The 24360-nt window shown below is 38.1% G+C and overlaps 1 protein-coding gene across 1 annotated transcript in view; it reads right to left on the bottom strand.

Moving 5' to 3' along the window:
- LOC127427397 (microtubule-associated protein tau-like) overlaps positions 1 to 24360 on the bottom strand; it is a 63941-nt gene that overhangs the window by 18449 nt on the left and 21132 nt on the right. Inside the window, exons 3-9 of the mRNA XM_051674992.1 lie at positions 18301 to 18366; positions 16991 to 17011; positions 13621 to 13655; positions 10935 to 11010; positions 9596 to 9858; positions 9201 to 9293; positions 1152 to 1244 (exon numbers count right to left, since the gene is read on the bottom strand). Coding sequence (XP_051530952.1) covers positions 1152 to 1244; positions 9201 to 9293; positions 9596 to 9858; positions 10935 to 11010; positions 13621 to 13655; positions 16991 to 17011; positions 18301 to 18366 — 647 coding nt within the window. The remainder of the gene's footprint in view (positions 1 to 1151; positions 1245 to 9200; positions 9294 to 9595; positions 9859 to 10934; positions 11011 to 13620; positions 13656 to 16990; positions 17012 to 18300; positions 18367 to 24360) is intronic.

The following is a 24360-nucleotide window of genomic DNA, read 5'->3' on the forward strand; positions in this document are numbered from 1 at the left end:
ATATTTTTAAGACTATGGATTAAGGACACAACATCAAAACAGTACAATTGCGTACCATCCCTGCTCCCAAAATAGATCCAATGATCTCATAGCCACAGCTGTTGAGTTTTTTTTTTTTTTTTTTCAGAATGAAAAGACCTCCGTTTCTTCAGGGTGAGGTCAGCTCTCAGCTCCAGCCAACTGCTCACCACAAAGGCACACTCGGCTGACCAAAGTGGTATAACAAGTCCCCTCTGTGCTGAGGACAGCAACTCAGCTTCGGTGCTTTAGGATCTCTGGATTATAGCAGGAAACTCGCTGGTACTTTAGTGAGTGTACTTAATATCCTTAATGACAGGGCAGCTGGCATACATGGTTAAAATATTATAGCGGAGGTCTGATCATTTGTTTTTTGTAAAGGAACGTGGCTTTCTCAAACCATACAAGCAAAATCAAAGCCTTCTAATTACATGGAAAGTGTATTACATTTAACACAGATCGAGCGTGGGAGCTTTTTGTTTTTAACAGTTATAATAATAATAATGGCAATACGTATAATTTATATAGTATTTATTAATAGTAATGAATTATTAATAATAGTAATTATTATTATTACAACATATTTAATTTATATAGTGCATTTCCAAAGCTTGCTCAAGGTCAGTTAAGGGTATTCTAGTTCCCCTGATTGTAAATGGTATAAAATGCATGTATCACTTCTTATCAATGGTATATTAAGAGAAATGACAATTGTGATAAATGGTTTGATGTTCAAAATGGACTGAAGTTCTAGGGGGATTTGGGAAGTTAGGGCTTACATGATGTGAAATACTAGTACAGACATCATGCACATTGGGGTTGAACAATTCACTAAAATATGCATAACAACATGAATGTTTATAACCTGACCACCACAAAAACAGCAAAGACTACAGGGTTGCACACTAAAACATTACTGTTAAAGGGATTGATCACCCAAAAACGAAAAGTCAGTCATCATTTACTCACCCTTGTGCTGTTCCTGTAAAACTTGTATGACTTTCTTCCGATGAATGATGATGACAGAATTTTCATTTTTGTGTATTTTGGGTAAAGTATTCTTTAAGGTCTTGTTAGTATGAGTATTGGTTAAAATAACAACAAACCCAACATATAATCCCGTGTTTACTCACTTTGCCACCTCCAGGTACATGTTTGATATTATCTTTGGAACCACACCTAGACTGCACGCTACTTAAGTTCAACTTCTGATCAAGAATTTGCACCTGAAAGAGTAAACAGTTTGGGGAATGGGAGTTATCTGCCATTAGGGACCAAAGAGGAACCCAGAGAGGAACCAGTAGAAAGGTCCTCTCACAGTTCATCATCAGGCAAGGCCTTTTAGAACATAAAAATGAACTGTTGAAGTGTAGGTGGAATGGGGTGTCTGAATTAATAGTCCCAAGGTTTCCACAAATGGTCATAACTTCAGGAAGAACCAAGACTGAGGGTGTTGATTTCATCCCATAGTTACTCACATTGCCACCTCCCGGTACACGTTTGATTTTGTCTTTGGAGCCACACTTTGACTGAACATTACTAAAGTCAAGAATTTTTGCCTGGAAAAGCAAAAAAGTTTTTGACACATTTTCACTAATTCACTGACCATTTTTACATGCACATCATTTTTCGATTAAAGTCCACATTCTGGTTAAGACCGTTTATATGCGCCAAAGCTATTGGAATATTCCTGTATACATGTAGTCAGCATATCTAAATCATTCATGTACTTATCCTGCTATCCTCTGCTGAAAATACCTTGCCTTACAATGGCAAAATGTATGTAATGCGACTTACAAATGTAGACCATGGTGTTTCAAATCACAACTATCTGTATGGTATAACACCCAGAATTACCTTTTGGACATGCACAGATACAGTGTAAATGAAAGTTCAGTTATAGCGGATATTCAGAATACGGTGTTTACATCATTCAAAATTCTGATTAATAAATAAAATGCATGTTTCTTATTAGATTTCTAAAAAAGATAGAACAGTGGCTTAATCAGATTCAGAATCAGAATCAGCTTTATTGCCAAGTATGCTTACACATACAAGGAATTTGTTTTGGTGACAGGAGCTTCCAGTGTACAACAATACAAAAACAATACAAAAACAGCAGCAAGACATAGATAATAATAAAAAATAGAAAATAGTTATACACATACATACATACACACATACACATACGTAGTGCAATCTAATACAAATCTGTTATGTACAGTGCAAATGTTTTTGTTTTGTTTTTCTCCCACAGGAATGAAATGGCAGAAGAGGTTGGATGTGTTGGATAAATATAAAAAAGACTAAACTGTGTATTGCACATAGTTATTTCTCAATGAGGCAATTTAACTGTTCATGAGATGGATAGCCTGAGGGAAAAAACTGTTCCTGTGCCTGACGGTTCTGGTGCTCAGAGCTCAAGGCAACAGTTCAAAAAGGTAATGGGCAGGGTAAGTGGGATCCAGAGTGATTTTTTCCAGCCTTTTTCCTCACTCTGGAAGTGTATAGTTCTTGAAGGGGGGGCAGGGGGCAACCAATAATCCTCTCAGCAGTCCGAACTGTCCTTTGTAGTCTTCTGATGTCTGATTTTGTAGCTGAACCAAATCAGACAGTTATTGAAGTGCAGAGGACAGACTCAATGACTGCTGAGTAGAACTGTATCACCAGCGCCTGTGGCAGGTTGAACTTCCTCAACTGGCGAAGGAAGTCCCATGGAACAATCCCATGTTGACTACATCATCCACAGACCTGTTCGCTCGATAAGCAAATTGAAGGGGATCTAGAAAGGGTCCAGTGATGTTCTTCAGGTGGGCCAACACCAGTCTCTCAAATGATTTCATGACCACAGATGTCAGGGCAACAGGTCTGTAGTCATTAAGTCTTGTGATTTTGGTTTCTTTGGGACAGGAATAATGATTGAGCGTTTGAAGCAGCATGGGACTTCACACTGCTCCAGTGATCTATTGAAGATCTGTGTGAAGATGGGGGCCAGCTGGTTAGCACAGGATCGAAGACACGCTGGTGAGACGCCATCTGGGCCTGAAGCCTTCCTCGTCTTTTGTTTCTGAAAGACGCGGCTCACATCATCTTCACAGATCTTAAGTGCAGGTTGAGTAGCAGGAGGGGGAGGAGGGGGGTTGCAGGAGGTGTTGATGTTTGTGTGAAGTGAAGGTCAGAGTGGGTGTGGGATGTAAGATTGGGACTTTCAAATCTGCAGTAGAACACATTCAGGTCATCAGCCAGTTGTTGGTCCACCACAGGGTTGGGGGTAGGAGTCCTGTAATTTGTGAGTTGTTTCATGCCACTCCACACTGATGCAGGGTCGTTAGCTGAAAACTTGTTTTTCAGCTTCTCAGAGTATCTTCTTTTAGCCACTCTGATTTCCTTGTTCAGTGTGTTCCTGGCCTGATTGTACAAGACTTTATCCCCACCCCTGTAAGCATCCTCTTTGGCCTGATGAAGCTGCCTGAGCTCTGCTGTAAACCACGGTTTGTCGTTGTTGAACTTTAAATAAGTCCTAGTAGGAATGCACATATCCTCACAGAAACTGATATATGATGTAACAGTATCTGTGAGCTCGTCCAGGTTGGTGGCTGCAGCCTCAAAAACACTCCAATCCGTGCAATCGAAACAGTCTTGTAGTTCCCGCTCTGCTTCATTGGTCCATCTCTTTACAGTCCTTACTACTGGCTTGGTTGATTTTAATTTCTGCATGTAGGTTGGAAGAAGACGAACCAGACAGTGATCAAAGAGTCCCAAAGCTGCTCTAGGGACAAAGCGATATGCATCCTTTATTGTTCCTGTCTCTGGTGGGGCATGTAATGTGCTGTTTGTATTTGGGCTGTTCACGTGTGAGATTTTCTTTGTTAAAATCCCCAAGAATAATAATAACTGATTCTGGGTATTGTTGTTCCGTGTCTGTGATTTGATCAGCCAGCTGTTGCAGCGCTGTTCACACACGCGTTTGGCACGATATACACACTCACCAGAATAAACGAGGAAAACTCCCATGGCGAGTAGAAAGGCTTACAGTTAATAAAGAGCGCTTCCAAATTAGGACAGCACATCCTCTTTAACGTTGTTACGTCTGTACACCAACTTTCAATGATGTAAAAGTATGTTCCACCGCCTCTCGTTTTCCCTGTTAACTCCGCTATGCGATCCACTCTGAACAGCTGAAAGCCCGGCAGATGTAACGCGCTATCTGGAATGGCTTCACTCAGCCAGGTTTCTGTGAAGCACAAGGCAGCAGAGGTTGAAAAGTCCTTGTTTGTGCGGGTGAGGAGATGTAGTTCATCTGTTTTGTTAGGAAGAGAGCGGAGATTCGCAAGATGAATGCTTGGCAGGGCTGTTCGAAAGCCGCGCTGACAGAGTTTAACCAGCGCACCGGCTCGTCTCCCTCGCCTGCATCTCCTGAACAACAAAGCCGCGCCTCTAACTAAAATGTCCAGCAAAAGGTCTGAATATTAAAAAACCAGGAAAAGACTGTCTGGTATAAGCTGTCGAATGTTCAGCAGTTTGTCTCTGGTAAAACTGACTGGAAAAAGATTACTAAACACAGGACAAACAAACAAAAACAACAAAACAACAGGAGCACTCCACATCTAGGCGGCCATCCTCGGCACCATTATGATGTATTAACTAATTAATTAATCTGATTTTAGCAATCAGGTTAATGTGTTTACGTGATGCTTACATTATCAGAATATGACAGAATTCTGATTAAAGAGCCCTGTATACTCACTGCAAAGTTCTTCTTCGTTCTTCGCTCAGAGCCAAAAAGAAATTCAAAACAGCTTCTTTTTGAAAGCAATGGTATACTGTTTGTGAACATTCAGACACTGGCCATGCTGCTGGGGGAGGCATTTAGAGGAGCATTTAAATATGAGGACACACTAGACTACATGTAAAACAAACTAATATGACATTAAATTGTATTATCAATGTCTATATGCCTTATTTTATGAGTAGAATTCGCAAGATCAGTACAATAAGGTGTTTAAACAACTTGATAATTTAAAGTAGATAATGTGCAACTTGTCATGTTTATATTCTGCATTCATGGTGCTAACACGCTATACAAGGCCATAATATGCACCAGTGACACTCTGTTATTGTAATTTATGATGACACTGATTCTACTGCAAAGATGGTTATATAGAAGATTATAAATGTGTAGAATACAGACAAAAGAATGATGAAAAGAGGCATATCTCACTTTGGACAGATGTGTGAATGGCTTTCGCTGCAGATGACACATATGAAACAACAGAGTAAATGGGCACTTAAGAGTATTTGAGTAGAATTGATTCCTTTTGTAGACTAATTAAACAGAAAAATCGCATGACATGTTCTTGGAAAATGTCTCTACGCGAAGAATCGTACAGATGTAGGTAAATCTGTACCAGCTCACAAGTAACTCTGCGTGCCGGTGTGTATATGTTGACTGATCTTAACTGACTCAACGGGAATTAGCTGTCGGTAAGTGGAGCTCCAGGTCACACCTACCGATGACGTGGACCAGTGGCAGTGAGAAGGTGTTTAACAGCTGGTACGAAGTTTTCGTGAAAGCTGGCGAGCTGTTACGAACCACCGAAATGATTTCAAAATATTTCAAAATAATGTCACACAGGCTCATTCTTCAATTTCATATGAAGTATACCGAGGCCTTAATACACAAATATGCATGCTTTCTTATTTAGATTTCTAAAACAACACAATATAGGTTTAATTATTATTTTTTATTTTTTTTTGCAATAAGGTTGATGTATTTACATGACGCTTACATTAATACCAGAATATTTGTGTGCATGTAAACATGGTCGCTGACAATTACTTGGTTCTGATTTTCAGCTGTACCTACTACATGTTTGTTCAGTTAGAAAACAATAATAAAAAAAAGACTGAATCTAAGTATATAGGAATCTAAGTATATTTGATTTCATTATCAACCTAAAAGCACAAGTAGTTGGTGACTGTGTGACAGGAAGACCTGCTAAACTGAATGAGAGAGACCATTTTTAACAAGGTTTCTACAAATGGTCATAACTTCAGGAAGAACCAAGACTGAGGGTGTTGAGTTCATCCCATAGTTACTCACATTGCCACCTCCCGGTACATGTTTGATATTGTCTTTGGAGCCACACTTTGACTGGACATTAGTGAAGTCCACCTTCTGATCAAAAATCTTTACCTGAAATAGTGCAGAGGTCGAGGAAGAGAGACAATTATCTTTTCTGTGAGGCCAAAATCAGAAAGGACCACATAGAGAAGACACCAGAACACCTGAAATCTACTTCTCTGCTTCTGAGAGAATCTAGATCTGAAGTTATATTTCTAACTTCTAATGACAACCATAAATAAGGAACATCTTAGGAACATCTCGAGTCAGTTAGGGATGGTCGGGACTCTGAGTTTGATTAGTCTTGGCTGCCATTCAGCAGTAGGGAAAGGACCAGTGTGTCAAAGATTTTTGGTAAGGAATAAGTGAATAATGGTCATTTTAGGAGTGAACCGGGGCTGGATAGTGTTTCTTTCCCATAGTACCTCACGCTGCCACCTACAGGTGAGTGCTTGATATTGTCTTCGGAGCCACACTTAGACTGGACATTACTAAAGTCCATCTTCTGATCAAGAATTTGCATCTGTTTGAAGCAAATTATGGGAAGTATTCATGAAAACTAGAAGGCATCTAAATTGAAAAATGTTTCAGATTCTCATCAAGGTTGAAGCCACAATATTATAAAGTTTTTCAGTCCTTTCCCAAAAGAGACTTTGGAATGACATATGTTTAATTTGCTTAAACAACTAGATCAGTGGTTCCCAACCCTGTTCCTGGAGGCCTCCCAACACTACACATTTTGGATATCTCCCTAATCAAACACACTTGATTCAACTAATTAGCTCGTTGGTAGAGACTCCACGCCCTGAACTGGGTGTTTCAGTTAAGCCAGGATCAGGGTTGGGAACCACTGAACTAGATATTAACCTTTCTTGGGCAAATTATCACTGTAGTATTTCCTACACCAGTGGTTCTCAACAGGCGTGTTATAAACCTAAAAATAAGGAAGTCTGATAGGGATAAATGGGCTTATCAAGTCCAAATGGGGGGACAAAACACTTTCCATATATTCTGTTGTTGACATCAAAGGCTGCATGTCCAATCAAACTCTACCATATTTTGCAGCAAATTCATCTTTTTCTTGGTAGAAGCTAGCCATACTAGGCAGATGCAAACATGGACATGTTGTGACATGCCCTCATGCTTGAAAAACATGGCCAAAACTACAAAAGATAAAATAAAACACAAACCAAACTACAGTTGTGCTCAAAAGTTTGCATACCCTTGGAGAATTGGTAATATATGTACCATTTTTAAAGAAATCATGAGTGAGCAGGCAAAACACATTTCTTTTATTTCTTATGGGATTCATATTCAACTGTAGGTTATAACAGAATGGCACAATCATAAAACAAAACATGGCAACAAAGAAAAAATGAAATGACTCCTGTTCAAAAGTCTGCATACCCTTAGTTCTTAATACTGTGTATTGCCCTCTTTAGCATCAATGACAGCGTGCAGTCTTTTGTAAAAGTAGTCTATGAGGCCCCAAATTCTTGCAGGTGGTATAGCTGCCCATTGGTCTTGGCAAAATGCCTCCAGGTCATGCAAAGTCTTTGGTTGTCTTGCATGAACGGCACGTTTGAAATCTCCCCAGAGTGGCTCGATGATATTAAGGTCAGGAGACTGTGATGACCACTCCAGAACCTTCACCTTTTTCTGCTGTAACCACTGGAGGGTCAACTTGGCCTTGTGCTTAGGGTCATTGTCGTGCTGGAAAGTCCAAGAGCGTCCCATGCGCAGCTTTCATGCAGAAGAATGCAAATTGTCTGCCAGTATTTTCTGATAACATGCTGCATTCATCTTGCCATCAATTTTCACAAGATTCCCCGTGCCTTTAGAGCTCACACACCCCCAAAACATCAGTGAGCCACCACCATACTTCACAGGTGGTATTCTTTTCACTATAGGCCTTGTTGACCCCTCTCCAAACATAGTGCTTATGGTTGTGGCCATAAAGCTCTATTTTGGTCTCGTCACTCCAAATTACAATGTGCCAGAAGCTGTGAGGTGTGTCAAGGTGACCGGGCTTTTTTGTGGCATTGGTGCAGTAAAGGCTTCTTTCTGGCAACTCGACCATGCAGCTCATTTTTGTTCAAGTATCATCGTATTGTGCTCCTTGAAACAACCACACCGTCTTTTTCCAGAGCAGCCTGTATTTCTCCTGAGGTTACCTGTGGGTTTTTCTTTGTATCCCGAACAATTCTTCTGGCAGTTGTGGCTGAAATCTTTCTTGGTCTACCTGACCTTGGCTTGGTATCAAGAGATCCCTGAATTTTCCACTTCTTAATAAGTGATTGAACAGAACTGAATGGCATTTTCAAGGCTTTGGATAATTTTTTATATCCTTTTCCATCTTTATAAAGTTCCATTACCTTGTTACACAGGTCTTTTGACAGTTCTTTTCTGCTCCCCAAGGCTCAGTATCTAGCCTGCTCAGTGCATCCACGTGAGAGCTAACAAACTCACTGACTATTTATACGCAGACACTAATTGCAATTTAAAAAGCCACAGTTGTGGGAAATTAACCTTTAATTGCCATTTAAACCTGTTTGTGTCACCTTGTGTGTCTGTAACAAGGCCAAACATTCAAGGGTATGTAAACTTTTGATCAGGGCCATTTGGGTGATTTCTGTTATCGTTATGATTTAAAAAGGAGCCAAACAACTATGTGATAATAAATGGCTTCATATGATCACTATCCTTAAATAAAAGACAGTGTTTTTTGCATAATCAGTCATATTTTCAAAATCAATGGCAAAATTTCACAATTTGTGCCAGGGTATGCAAACTTTTGAGCACAACTGTATATTAAAATTGGGTTACGGGTTTGGTACTGCATTGGTCGCCATGTAAATCTCCAACATAAAAGCACTGTCCTGAAACAAAACCAGTTGAGAACCACTTATCAAGATAATATATGAATTCATTTTCATTGTAATTTTGAGAATTGGAAATCTATAGCCAACACTTGGCAAGCAGTGCCAGTTTACTGGTAATGATCTGATAGCCACTGGCAAATGCACTTTAGTGTTCAGTTCACTTTATCGTTACTCACATTGCCACCTCCTGGTACGTGCTTTAGGTTGGCTTTGGAGCCACACTTTGACTGGACATTACTGAAGTCCACCTTCTGATCAAGAATTTGTACCTGTGAAAGGTAGAACATTGGTAAGGGAGTTGACTTAAAAAATGTATTTGTAGGGAAGAGATAGAGACAATTTTGTGGTAGGCTGGTGAATTTGCATTGGCTGATGAAATTGGACCAAAATGTAAAGACACTGACATATAAATATTAGACAACTTTTAGCGCAGTGGATATTCATAATGAATGCTCTGAATAGGTTAACTTGCCTTGTAGTGATGTAGTATAATTTTTTTTCATTTACAGTAAATCTGGATCTGTATTAAATGTAAACAGAACACAAACTGAATCAACTCAAAGTGAATTACCTGGCCGCCTCCAGGCTGGTACTTCAGGTTATCAGTGGAGCCGACTTTGGGGCGAACGTTCTTCAGGTCAGGGAGGGGGGCCGCAGTAGACAGTGAAGAAGGAGAACGGTTCTTTGGAGATTTAGGAGTTGAGCGAATTACTGCCACCTTCTTGATTTCATTGCCTGTGCCGGCGAGAGGCTTGCCACCAACAGCCTTGCTGGCAGGGGATTTGGGAGTGGCAGGACTATTGTGCCCGCTGGTCTCAGGGGTCTTAGGAGAGTCTGGGTACAATGTAGGGTTATATTACTTCATGTCCATCAATAAGTGCACAATCTTACACTGATTATGCATGAAGTCATGATGGTTGGTCACGAGATGCACAAGAACCAAATAGGTTTGATGTTACCAGTGTTGCCGCCATATCTGATATAGCAATGTTTGCAAAGTTTATCAATGATTTGATTTTTAGTGAAATACAACTATACTGTAATTATAGTTTGTATATCATACAAAGTGATCATGAACGTGATCAAAGTGAAGTGGCTCAGTGATCTCATGATCTCATGTTCCATTTATCCTTCTTAAATAATAGATGAACCCCATAAATATGTCTGCCCTACACAGACAAAATGCAGTAACTGCACCAACACTGAAACAAATAGAAAGAAATATGGCTTCCAAATTTATTTAATTGTTCAGCCAAATGTCAATAACTCACTTAATTTTCTCTGAATCTGAGCATAGTTGAGCCAAACCCATCTGTCATAGGACAGATCATACAAAGTTTTATGGTTATATCAAAGATTATAATGGTTGCTACAGCACTGGATTTGTTGATTCTATGAAAAATTATTTCTATTGATTGAAAATGTAAATATTGACTATATCATATCAAAATATCAAATGTAGTTACACAAATGGAATGGAATACGCTTATAAAATTATCAGGGAAATTAAAACAGAAATTTAAATGTTTTTTTTGTAAAATAGAAATGCCAATGAGGAATTACATAAAATAAAATTTATAAATATTATAAGAGAAGAACAATAAATGTGTTAAAGGTTTATTAAAGTATAACAATAAGTAAAATGAAATGCAAAGACATAAAATTGGGGGGTTCTTTAAGTAAATCATTTAGGTCAATGCTGACAAAAAAAGTTTGGGAACCCCTGGTCTAAGAGACCTTATTTCAGTCATAACCTAATATTGACAAAATGTGTTGTTACTGAATTGTGGCTCTGCAAGGCAGATGTAAGATCCCACAGGTATATAAGAACCTATAATAATTGAATATCTTTTATATATATATATATATATATATATATAATGTAATCATATATATGTAATCTTTCTTACCTTTTCCATTTTTGGCAACCGCAGTCATGGCAGGAATCTTCGTACCAGCAGCATGGGGTCTACCACTATTAGGAGCCTAGAGATATACAGAAACATATATTTTAAGAAATAGAGATACTTATATTCCATTCTGGCTCATGAAAGCCACACAAAACTATTTGCTAATGGTCAGTTTCTGTAAGGATGTTTCTTCAGCTACAGGCACTTTTATGTCTCAGGGGTTGGTTGTTATTAAACAGATTTCATTATTTTTCTTCTGATAAATGAAGGTCACATTAAAACTCTCTTGCAAACTTTTTAACATGACTTAATTTATTTATATACACCTTTAATGTGTAGATTTTATTGTTATAGCCTTGTCCCACACCTAGACTTTCAATATTAAACTATGAAAATCCAATATAAAAATATGAATTATAACTTGTTTAAACCACTAATCTGCAATAAACACAAACCCTTTCAATGTTTATTGTGTGAAAATGATTTATATTACTTTTTACACAATATACGACTGTCCATCATTTGTGGCGTCATTTCTACCATGACCAACAATTTTTGCAACTAAAAAAGTTTTTTTTTCCTTTTTCTTTTCACTGTTAGTGCACTCGGTTACCATACTTGAGATGTGTTGTGTGAAGAAAACAAAGAAAAATCAAGATAAATATCACTCAAGAACAGAATATAATATTTTATTGTGCGTCAGTACCATTTTGCACCCACTTCAAGCTGTGATTTCGTCAAATTACACAAGTGTGAAAATTTTACATAATAGTATGCATTTAGGATGCATAAAAAGTTTGCTTTTCAAAAGTGTTTAAAATGTAAAACAAAATATAAGTTGAGATGAAAATTAAAATTTAGAAAACATGTTTGACAGAAATATATGTTTGACAGTATGTTATTATTTGTATATTGTGTTGAGTGTAATTATGTGTATATTCGATTTTAAATTGTGTTGTGTAAATCTGAAGTTTATTGTAAATTGGTATATGTCTCATCACTGTCACGACTGCTATGTTGCTCGGAACTGCACCCAAGAATTTCACACACTATTGCACTTGTATATGGTTGTATATTGTACAAATTTTGTATATGGTTGTGTGACAATAAAAGTGATCTGATTTGATTTGATTTTTGATTTATATTTTCTAAAAGTCCACAGTGCCCATAGTTGAAAAAAATAAATAAAATAAAATAAAACGAAATTTAATTATAGGCCTACTGCACGTTTGCCTTACTGCACTTTTGAAGCACTTTTAATAATTATAATGAACCCATCCCTATGAAGCAAGACTGAAGCAAAAAAGGTGCAGCTAAAGTTACGAAATCTAAATATTTTAAAATCGTGCTCACTGTTTTCAGCTGAATTTACAAAATGCTGTCTTTCAAAACCTCTAAAAAATTAAACCAATCAGGGAACTTTGTGTGAATGGTGTGTTTGTCAGTGAGTAAGAGGAAAAGCTACTGTTAAAGGGATAGTTCACACAGAAATGAAAATTGTCATTTTTTACCTACACTCATTTAGCCCAAAACCCCATTGACTTTCTTCAATGGAACACAAAAGGAAAAATGTAAAAAATCTTAACATAGCTTTTTGTTATATAATGAAAGTGAATAATCACTCTGGGGTGTCAAGTTTCATAAAGGACAAAAAAAAAAAAAACCCAAAAAACAAAACATAAAACCAGAGTAGAAGTAATCTACACGACTCACTATATTCTGAATGCACCTACAATTCGGTAGCCATACGATGACTTTGTAAAAAGAACAGACCGAAAGTCGCTATTCCATCTCAAATCAAATCATTGATGAGCTCACCATGCGGCATCCAAATCAATTTGGCGACTACAGCGCAGGTTTGACGTCATGATGTTTGGTCACGGGACACTCAAGAACCGATGAGATTTGATGTAACTGACATCCAGCCTGCACCATAGTTGGCGCATTTGAATTGGGCAATGCATACCTATCATCAGTTATCTAATTTCAGGGTGAATAACAAATAAAACTTTGTGCATCATGCAAAGTGAACTTATGGCTTCAGAAGACATGGAAAATAGTGTCCCGAATCCATTTGAGTATTGTAGCAACTACATTAAATGAGTGTTTTTTGCCCTTCTTTGAGATTGACAGAGTCACTATTCGCCTTCTTTACATGGCAAAAAGCCGTGTGAAGAATATTTATTCATTTATTTTTTTGTGTTCTACGGAAGACAAATTCATCTGGGGTTCATCTGAGGTTTAGAACAACATTAGGGAGTGAGTAATAATGACATAATTTTCATTTCTTGGGTGAAATATCCCTGTAATCACACCAGAAACAGGGCATACTGCCAGTATTATGGCGGTGCAAAATGAAAGCACTCTCCACAGAAGAGACAGGACGCAGGGTTCAGCAGCTATACTTACTCTTGCCCTGGATTGCCCAGCACTGCTGGCAGATACTGATGGAGATCTACTAAAGAAGGCCAGGGACTTTTTCGGGATGAAGGAAGGTGTTTTTAGGGAGGAGGGTCTGACTTTGCTGCTGGGGTTTTTTGGGGTCTTTATATGAAGAGCAAAAAAGTATGGATGAGTACTGCATAATGTACATTTAGTGAGTAAAAACAAATTAAATGGTAAAAAAAAAACCTATGAAAGTGGAAGAGACAGAAAGATAGATTACAAATTAGGTATTAGGACTCACCCTCTTGTCAGCATCACCATTGGTCTTGGACTGAGCTGTGAAGAACAGTGATAAACCAATGTGAATGTTAACAGTGAATCAGAATTTTGTAAAGGTTTTTTTTTTTTGTTTGTTTAATTGCAAATTTCAACTGGAACTTTCCTGCTCTAAGTAACTCAATGCTGCAAAGAAAGTTTGCGAAAAGTTATAAACGAAAGTGAGGGGATCTTTTAAAGCAGTGCTGCTCCAGTTGATGATGTTGTGAACACATGCAAACACACTCATGCACACAGACATGCCAGACTGAACTCATGGAAACACGGCCAGCAAACATGAATTTCGTCAATTGGCGCAAAAACAGGCTGCAAGAGGGAACAAAAGAATGACAGAGTGCCCCAAAAGGACGCTGTGGCAAACAATTGCAGGACAACAAATGGCTGTCTGCAGTGCGCCGGTTATTTCGAAGGATGTTCGTTGTAAAGACAGAGATAGCTAAGCGGCTCTATAAAACATAGGTGGAGGCAAACCAAAGAAGAGACACGGCACTGGGATTCTGTGAGCTCAACTGCACAGACCTTTGAACTGAGCCACTGGCACCAAGGATTTTCTTGCAGGGGAGCTGTGGACAGCTTTTGGAGAATCAATTCTGTTCGTAGAAGGATGAGTGGCCACTGCTAAAGTCGCGCCAGCTTCGTTACCAGCAGTATCTGTTGTGTGGTTCATGTGCTTATCAACTTGTACTCGCACTGTGCCTTTTGTTTGCATTTCTCCATGTGGAAGAGGTTCTGTACAACTCTTGTCTTTGGTTTCAGAGGGTGTATATACAGGTTCAAGTGGAACTGTCTGAGCCCTACTGGTCCAAGTTTGGAGCAGTTCTTCAGCATGGCTCTCATTGCGGTACAAGGGTAGTTCTTCCTGAAGGCATTCGTTGTAAGGGGCTTCCTCTTGTTCTAAGATTCTCTCCCCAACAGTTGTCAGATCTTCTAGGGCAGCACTGCGAACCAAAAAAGTCACAGGTGGCACGTTCTCCAGGGACAGGCTCCTGGTGCGGTCTGGACTAACGGATGACCGCCCATGATGGGAGTGGACTGGTTGTCCAGGCCAACTGCTTTTTAGAACGTCCTCGTCCTCCTCTTGTCTCCTCCAATGGTCTTCAAAGCTCCAGTCTGAGTGTTGTTGAACTTCTTCATAACCATCAGAAAGCCCTGTTGCTAAAGCTGAAAACAAAGCCCTTTTGCCTTACTTGTACTAATAATGCATATCAAACATTATGTCATGACAGCTCGTATTAGTAAGCACAAGATGGGAAAATTGTAAAATATCGCTATGTTCCTATTAAAATCATGGTTTGGATAAAGAGTTAAACTTTATGGCTAAGTTTAAGTTTGGGGTTTGGGTTAGGGGTTAAACTTTGTAAGAACGTAATCGTAAGAATGCTCGTTCAAAACCCTGGTGTTTCTCCATCTTTTGAGGTACACAACAGAGACTTTCCTATAAATATCATGGTTAGGTTTTGGGTTTAGGTAAGGGGTAAGACTTTATGGTTAGGTTTAGGTTAGGTGTTAAACTAAGGAAAAATCGTAATAACATTGTCTGTTGGTTTGTTTATTTTTCTCTATGGGAGTAAAAGTTGTATGTTTTTGTACAAGCCAACATGCTATTTTGCCATCTCTTACTAATATTACTATCAGGTTGTGCATATCCCATTCACCATGTCCTTCATGTACACCACAGAAACCAAAGCAGGCAGAGGGTGTGGAAAACTGGTTTATAGAAAGCACAATGGAAAAATCTACACCACTTTTCCCTCTCTAAATACTAAATGTGCTCCAAGGAAAACTGCTAAAAACTCCAAGACAAGTGTTACACGATAAGGAAGGAACCAAAATATAAATGTGGTGACAATTTGAGGGGAAAGACGACGACCAAACATAGCAAACTGGTTTGCTGGCCTTTGGTAACGTTACACAAACAGTAATGATGGAACAGGACTTTACAGTGAACACAAACAGAGCTGAAAGTACAACTGAAGTACATGATTACTTGTAAAAAGTTGAAAAAATTAAAGGTGAAGTGTGTAATGTCTATGCCCCAAGCATCACCAAACTGTTTTTAAACAGGTTTCCCGAATCCCCTCCCCCCACCAAACAAATAATCCTACCTATAAATCAACTGATATTTTTTAATAACCAATACGATACTGATTATTTTTGTGTTTTAGTGTTGATAACCGATATGCATAACCAATTTTTTATTCTTGTTGTATTTCTGCTTTCAAACATGATAACATCTAAATCATTTATCATTAACATCTAAAGGTGAACTGCTTTACAAAATTAATTTTGCACACAGTCTACAAAGAATTAATTTAGCTAGTATTAGTTGCAATATTCTCATGTTGAACACCCCCACTTATTTATTTTTTTTACATTAAAACATGTAAATTAAGTCTTAAAATATTTGTGTCTAACTTTATTGGTAAACCTGATATTAAAGAACTGATAACCGATTAGGTGGAAAAGTGTGAATATCGGTTAAAAATAATGGTCATATATAGCAGTCTATCTCTAATCCTACTCTAATCATGACCTCATTTTCTCATGATCTCATTGGTTTAGCCAATGCTGATGCGTTGCGCCGGTCAGAATGCTCAAACAACAAACAAACAGCATTGCTTTTATAGTGCCACAGAGACGCAGTCTTTACACTTTTCAACATAATAAGACAGGAAATCTACATGCTGCTTCCGAATGTTCATGTACCTTGAAATGGACCCCATTCTCCTGATTTACTGACAAGTGCCATCCTTCAAGATACATTTTTGTATCCATTTGAATTCATTCACCTTTCCCTGTGCCGCTACAGATCTGTGAGATACGGGTTCTGGTCCCATGGAAACCAGAAAGTAATAGTGTTCAACAATACATTGTTGAGCGCGATTCGGAGGTTGCATTTTCACTCTAAAATGATATTTCTACTCCACTGGCGGTTAGGTTTAGGGTTGGGTTAACCCTAACCCTAACCTAACCCTAACCATGGGAGAAAGTATACCATTATAAAATTACACAAATCAACTTTAAGAGGAATATTAATGGAACAGGAGGAGTCTCCTGCTCATCAAAAGCACCAAGACACTCCTGATAATAAACATAATAAAATGAACACACCTCTGTGTATTCACAAAACCAAATAACCAGTATAAGATAAAGATAAAAAAAACAATGAGGTGGAATACCAGAACAACAGCACTGAATTTAGTTGAAAAGAAAGTAAGAAAGAAAGAAAACCACTACACTGTAATTCATGAAGCTTCATGACAGTTGAATAATGCATGACACTAATGTGACACATTCTGAGAATTGGTTGTGGAGAATAAAATAAAGCTTTTTACCTGTGGCCCCAGGTCCTCCAGCTTAATGATTAGGATATGTGACAGATAGAGACAAAAACATACAAGACTGCATTAAAGAGTTGTACAGCACACTATCTAGCAATTTCAGCTGTAGAACACTATTTGCTTATACATATCATGAAATCACACCATTGACATACTACACTCTATTTCTTCAGAAAACACAACACAAAAGCAAAAAACACTGGCACCCATGCACTCCAACAAAATATCTGCAAAGCACTGAACATATAATGGTCTTAAGAGGCTTAAAGCATTGTGACCTGCGAGAGAAAAGAGTTTTCCCAACATTCAGCCATTAAGGGCACCAGTCTGCAGTGGCTGAAATTCACAGATATTTGGCACAAACCATTAATTCCAGACTTGTCATAACATCACACCATCCCTGGCACAGACAGAGGTCTCAATGACTAATCACATGAGAACTAAAGTAAGAATGGAGCTACAGTCTCCCTTGATTTGAATTTGAATTTTAAAGCCTGAAACCTGTCAGCATGCCCCAGTAGTGATGTCAAAATTAAATACATGCTTGTTGGTTTGTCGATCGATGTCCTCACATACATTGCATACATACATACAGTTGCATCAAAAAGTATTTGGAGACTCAAGTCAAACTTAAACATTTCATTGAATTCAGGAACAAAATATCCAAGCAAGTGTCATTTGCAAAACAATTATGCTAGAGCTTTTCTCAGGACTAACTTCACTTTTCTGTAATTTTTGCAATTACTTTTAACCAAATGGTGTTAAGCTAATTTTAATGGATGTATAAAGTGAACAATATATCTACTGTTTTATAATGTATGTAATTTAATGTAATGTACAGTAAGACCAAATAACCTTCTCTTTGTGAAATGTTTTGCTTAACAAATGGATTGTGCTATATTTATTTAAAATAAATGCATGATATTGATATTTTGTTATATAATGCAATGGCATTCATGCATTTTTAAGTGTGGCTTAAGTGTCCAAATACTTTTTTGGGGTCTCTATACTTCTTATACTATGCTTCAAACTTTAAATGCAACATAAAATGATTTCACAGCAAGAAAAGGAGATTTTGAGATAAAGTTCTAAGATGACATTCCCATTAGCCATAGGCCCAATCTGAACAGAAGCATAATACATCCTGCATGATTAAAGTATGCCACAAATAAAAAGAATAGGAAAATTAGAAGCATCAGGGTGTGAAGTAAGAAAGCATCCACATAAATGAAGGCACAAAATGACATTTTAGCAAAGCCTGTCAATCACGAGAGGCAGCAGTCGATGGAGCAGATGGTGCATACCGCTTGCCACTTCCACAGCCATGGGCTGATCTTCTGTCTGCTCTTCTCTTGAATCCTGGGAACCCTCTATAAAACAACCATTTGAACAGCTTTACCCGCCAAGGTACAAAAGGAAGTATAGGTTTTCTCATGAAAGCAAAGCGAGCTGTTAACATCATAAAAGCAAGCCAGAAATTAAAAGTTTAGCTCAATAACTCAGCAACAGTGAGACTTAAGTTGAGTTCCAAAGGGCTGCGAGTCAATAACTCTCCACTGTAATAAGAGCCAGTTAGAGGTTTAACTCACACACCTCTGTTGAAAAGACCAGCATTACTATATAAACTATTTAAGAGAAAAGAAAACATATCCAAAACTGAAATTATGGTCTTACACCACATAAGGCTGCAAAACTCTGTATATTTAACATAGCAGTTAGTGAGAGGCATTCCATTAAATAAATAAAAATAAATACCTAAATCATAAAATAGAGAGCAAAATGTGTTATTTGAAAGGGAAGACAAATGCTGCATTCCAAAGCATCTTTATTATTCAAGCCACAAGTGGAGCGAGAGTTGGTTGTGAAATGCGTACCACATTGCTCCTCCTCAACAGAGGAGATGCCCTCAGCCTTACTGAGCTCAACATCCACCTGTTCTTCTGAAAACTCTTCTGTGAGAGAGATAAATTACTGTAGTTACAAACATGTTATGCACAATAAAGTATTATAAACAGATGCTGCATTCCACTGAACTAAGTTGGAATTTCCAAATTCCTACTTGTAAAAGTACAACAGAATGCCACTTGATAATAGGGCTTGCAACTATTATAGAATATATAATCAAAATAGAAATATAATCATGTAATCTCTACATTTTTGCTGCCAGGCAACTTTGTTGACAATCAAACAACTGCAAATCTTCAGAGCATCGGGCAATGAAACCATTTATGGTTCTAAGTCTGAGATGTCAGGTAGTAATATCCGAAATCCAACTTTAAATGGAACGCAGCATAGGTTAAAAGAATTTTGGATAAGTAGTACTTAAATTAACGTTTAATTTTAACCGCAACCTCTATTCCACTGCCGTTGTTTTGAAAAGATGGCTGTGATATTCATTAAAATATCTCCTTTTGTGTTCAGGATAAGAAATTCATTTTCATTTAAAACAACATGAAGGTGAGTAAATTTTCATTTTTGGGTGAACTATTTCTTTAATAACAAGAATCAAACATGTTGGAGCAGTAAGTTACACTGAACTGTTGCCACAACATGTAACTTCAACACACATTAGTTCCCTGCAACTAGATCCTTTTAAAAAAATTATCTCCTTTTCTCCCCAATTTGGAATGCCAAGTTCCCACTACTTAGTAGGTCCTCGTGGTGGCATGGTTACTCACCTCAATCCGGGTGGCGGAAGAAGACCGCTTCTAAGACCGTCGGTCCACACATCTTATCATGTGGCTCGTTGTGCATGACACCGCGGAGACTCCCAACATGTGAAGGCTCATGTTACTCTTCACGATCCTTGCACAACTTGCCACGTGCCCCACTGACAGCGAGAACCACTAATCGTGACCACGAGGAGGTTACCCCATGTGACTCTATCCTCCCTAGCAACCGGGCTAATTTTGGTTGCTTAGGAGACCTGGCTGGAGTCACTCAGCACACCCTTGATTCAAACTCGCAACTCCAGGGGTTGTACTCAGTGTCAATACTCGCTGAGATACCCAGGCCCCAAATGAATGCAACTAGATCCTTGAACATGGCCAAGAAAATAACCATTTGCAAATTAATTTAGTAATATTTGTTGAATACAAAGTAAAAGAGACTTTTACTGTCAAATAAAACATTGTAGTAAGGAAAGAAAAAAATGCATGCCAAGTCAAGTTTGGGCAACCCATAACAGCAACTGGCTGCAGTGCTGGAGAACAACCTGCATTCAAACAGTATAAACGCAAAAATTTGGAGAACAGTATAGAAAGTGCATTAGAAACGAGACATACTGACCTGCACCTACTCAACACTAGGGGCACTCTCTGCTGTACTGAGCTCTGTTACATGTTCGGAATGGCATGCTACCATGGTACTATTACTATTTACTATTTCATATCTTTCTTGGTTAATTAGCAGAATGTCAGAATGGACAACACCAATGAAAACATTGGTTCGAGCAGCAGTGACATCCTGAAATGAAAATTAACCATTATTAACCATATTTTCTTTTAAAGAAATAAATGTGCAATGCTACAAATTCTACAAAAGCGAACAAACAAAAACATCAATGCATGTTTTACCCTATAGTTTTTTTTCCAGATCTACATTTAAGCAATTTCATACTTGAAAGTGTGATGTTGTTCTGAATATCAGCAGCACCGTCGCAGGTAATCTCAGACAGCCGTGTTAATATTCAGAAAACAGCACGATTGCTAATGTGTTATTACTTTTATACAACAGTTCAACAAACAAGTAAATAATAATAAATAACTTGCGTTTCAGACAAAAACTAGCCAGTCAGTTCTACGACATCAAAGATAGTTCCAAAAGATGCCAAAGCATCTAGCACAACTTGCTCTCTGCACTGCTCTCATACTCTGGTTTCAAACTAGTGATGTTTTGTTTGTGAATGGTGTTTTTGAACGAATCTTTTAAGTGAATCGCTCTCTTTCACTTCCATTTCCCTACTAAAAAGACCAGCTTAACCAGCATGCAATTCCCATGCTTGTCTAGGCTGGTTTAAGCTGGCTAGAGCTGGCATAGCCATGTTTTTCACCAGCACAATGTAGCTGGTGAAGCTGGTTGACCAGCATGGTCTTTCTAAAGAAGACTGTTAAGCTTGTTTAAAAGCCTGATGGGGACACCAGCATCCCATGCTGGGGGACCAGCACCCAACACAAAACAATGCTGGTCTTTTCTGCAGGGTTGTTTCGGTCAAGAATGACTGTGTATTTTAACCAAACATTTGATTCAATGGCTTACTCATAACATAAAAGACTCTAAATATGTCTGCAGAAATGGACAAGAAAGTAATCACTGAACTAATCTTTTTGGTGAACGGACTGAAAAAGTTCAATTCCCCAGCTAAATTTGGAATTGCATACTACAACACTACTCTTTAATCTATTTAAAGATACAGCAGAAATAGTAAGAGTAGTTTGGTAGTGTGCGATTGCGAAACCAACCCCCACCACTATTTGGAATTCGTAAACGCATGCAAGCAGTGTGATACAAATAGTGAAGCGCCCCTGTGCTGTTATACCAAATACCAGCACTCTTGGAACGCTGCTCGTTCCAATCATATTTGAGGTCCTGAACTGACTGCTGTATAAAAATTTTCAAACTGTGCTTCTAGTACCACTAACACACCAAAGCTTTACTATCTATAACATACTCACTCTCTGGTGCGCCTTTGGAGTATGTGCCATTTATTTGTGGCATGTGCTCTGAGTAGTGTTTCATCCTTGAATGGGGCATTACAGAGAGGGCAAAAGGGGAGAAAGTGTACACTAGTGAAGGCTGTAAACTAGGGAAATATAAGCTACGCACTAAAGAATTCAGGGGGTCAAGTAGGAAATAAGAAAGACAGTTTTAGTCCTGTTTAGGGCTTGTGAATAGAAGTACACAACGGAAGACATTGTGGCAAGCTGGCACCTTTACTTTCAGTCAATACCACAACTCCTCTTTACACTGTTTGGCTATGGTTTTGGAACAGGCAACTGGGTAGTTGACATGAAATATTAATTGAGAGACTACTATTCCTGTAAAGAAATGGTGACCAAAGCACCAAAAATATACACTTTACCTCATTTAAGCTAAAATCTTGAGTTTATGGTCATGTAACATTGTATGTCATCTGCCCAACCACACTTAAAAAAACACTGTGTTCTCACAAATAAAGGTTGGATATTCCCAGGACTATCATGCAACACCATTCATTTTAGAATCTGTCAAATACCATTACAGATGGGCAGACATATTTGATTCTAGTTTGATTCACACAAGTGACATTTGGAATTGTACTATGCTAGAATGACTGTAGCAATCACAGAGTGTAGCATGCCAGCTGGGTAAAGTTTCATTTTTTCTTTTCACAGTTAGTTTAGAAGTTTGGTAGAACAGTGAATACGAGGGTTTTAGATTGGGTTAAAAGTTCAGCACCTATCAAGTCTCCTTACATTTTCTGTTACACATTGAGAACAAATTTCATTGCTGTAGGCTTTTCAAAAAGGTCTATAAACAAAAAACATTAGACCACACACACAAGCCGAAAAAAGCAGGGTGTGTGAAGGGGTTGAATCAGTACCAGAGAGTGTTTTGTAACTGGAGTGACCAACATGCCTGGATTACAGTGTGCCGCATGCAGCTGCAAAACTTAGATTGAGGGCCCAGTCAGACATGGTCTTGTGGTTTATGTCAAGAAATTAAAACAAAAGGCTGTATCAAAGAGTTGCTGCTATTGCAGAATACTGTGCTAATCAGGTCATTAATGAGGTCTGATTATTTAAAAGGCAAACATACAAGTCATACACACATATATATTAGGGCAGTTAATTGAATTTCAATTCATGCTTGATTTAAACATGATTACATTTACAAATTAATTGCATATATGCTATATACTCTATATATACACCGATCAGCTACAACATTAAAACCACCTGCCTAATATTATGTAGGTCCTTGTGCCACCAAAACAGCGCCAACCCACATTCTTCTCTGCACAATTGAACAGAGTGGTTATCTGAGTTACCTTAGACTTTTTCAGTTTGAACCAGCCTGGCCATTCTCTGTTGACCTCTCTCATCAACAAGGCGTGTTCGTCTGCAGAACTGCCACTCACTGGATGTTTTTTTTTTTTTTTTTTTTTTTGGCACCATTCTGAGTAAATTCTAGAGACTGTTGTGTGTGAAAATCCCTGGAGATCAGCAGTGACAGAAATACTCAAACCAGCCCATCTGGCACCAACAATCAATGTTTCATGTCCATTTATTTATTTATTTGGCAAGTAGTCTTGTAACTGGCGAATTATTGAGGAGTCAGACAGGCATTTTTACAAAATTAACATGAACAGAACTCCGACGCAAACCGGAGGTTGATTCCAGCTGTTCAGCGATTTCTTCTCAAATTACATAATTTCAATGCAAATCAATAATTTATGTCCATGTATTTATTTGTTTGGTTAGTAGCCAAGGATAATGTACAGTCAGTCAGTTGTTATCATACAATAAACCCCTTCAGGGTGATACAAGACCCCTCCGCTTCGTGTCGGCATCCTGATCACCCTGTCTGGGTTTATTGTGTGCTAAAAACCGGCTGACTGTACATTATCTCTTACATATATACTGTAGAAAGGCCCCCAAATAAAGATAAATTAGAATAAAATAATTTAAATAATTATAAATACAATATAATATTTACTAAATATTTTAATTCAGATAATTCAGAAGCGTTATATACTTATATATACATACCGTGGCGACAGTCAAGTAAAGTAAGCATTTAGAGAATACGAAAAGTCGTTTAAAAGTCTAAATACTGTTTGTTTTATTTCTATATCATTGAACAAAACATTGGCCTTATTCCGTCTGTGCTATTTTTATTTTGCTGGTCTATGTACTCATGTGTCACACGGACACTAGAGTGCACGTTCATGTCATTCATGGTTCGGAGTCTTTACTCGTAAGAATTGTGTTTTTAGGACGCTGTGTTAAGTTAAACGTAGTTAAAACACATCTCGAGATCCCTTTATTCTGTTGTGCTCGTTCCAGATGTCTTTGAGCAGAAGAGTGTGTCATATGTGGTGAAAGTGCTGCCTGCTCTTGTTGGTTTGACAAAGCACATTGCCTGTACAGCTGTAGTTGCCCCTACTGCCACAGATTCGCAAAAACATCTACGTGGTAAATCACAGAAATATTAGAGATTTTACGTATGGTTATAGAGGCGTGATTAATTCAATGTTTTTTTATTGCGTTATTTTTTTATATAATTAATCACACTAAATAACACAGAGTTTGTACTGTATTTAATAAAGTGCTCTAGATGTAAATGTGTTTGTATTTTTTGTGACTAATTGTCATTATATATCC

Source organism: Myxocyprinus asiaticus, chromosome 36, assembly GCF_019703515.2.
Source record: "Myxocyprinus asiaticus isolate MX2 ecotype Aquarium Trade chromosome 36, UBuf_Myxa_2, whole genome shotgun sequence".
Taxonomy (NCBI): domain Eukaryota; kingdom Metazoa; phylum Chordata; class Actinopteri; order Cypriniformes; family Catostomidae; genus Myxocyprinus; species Myxocyprinus asiaticus.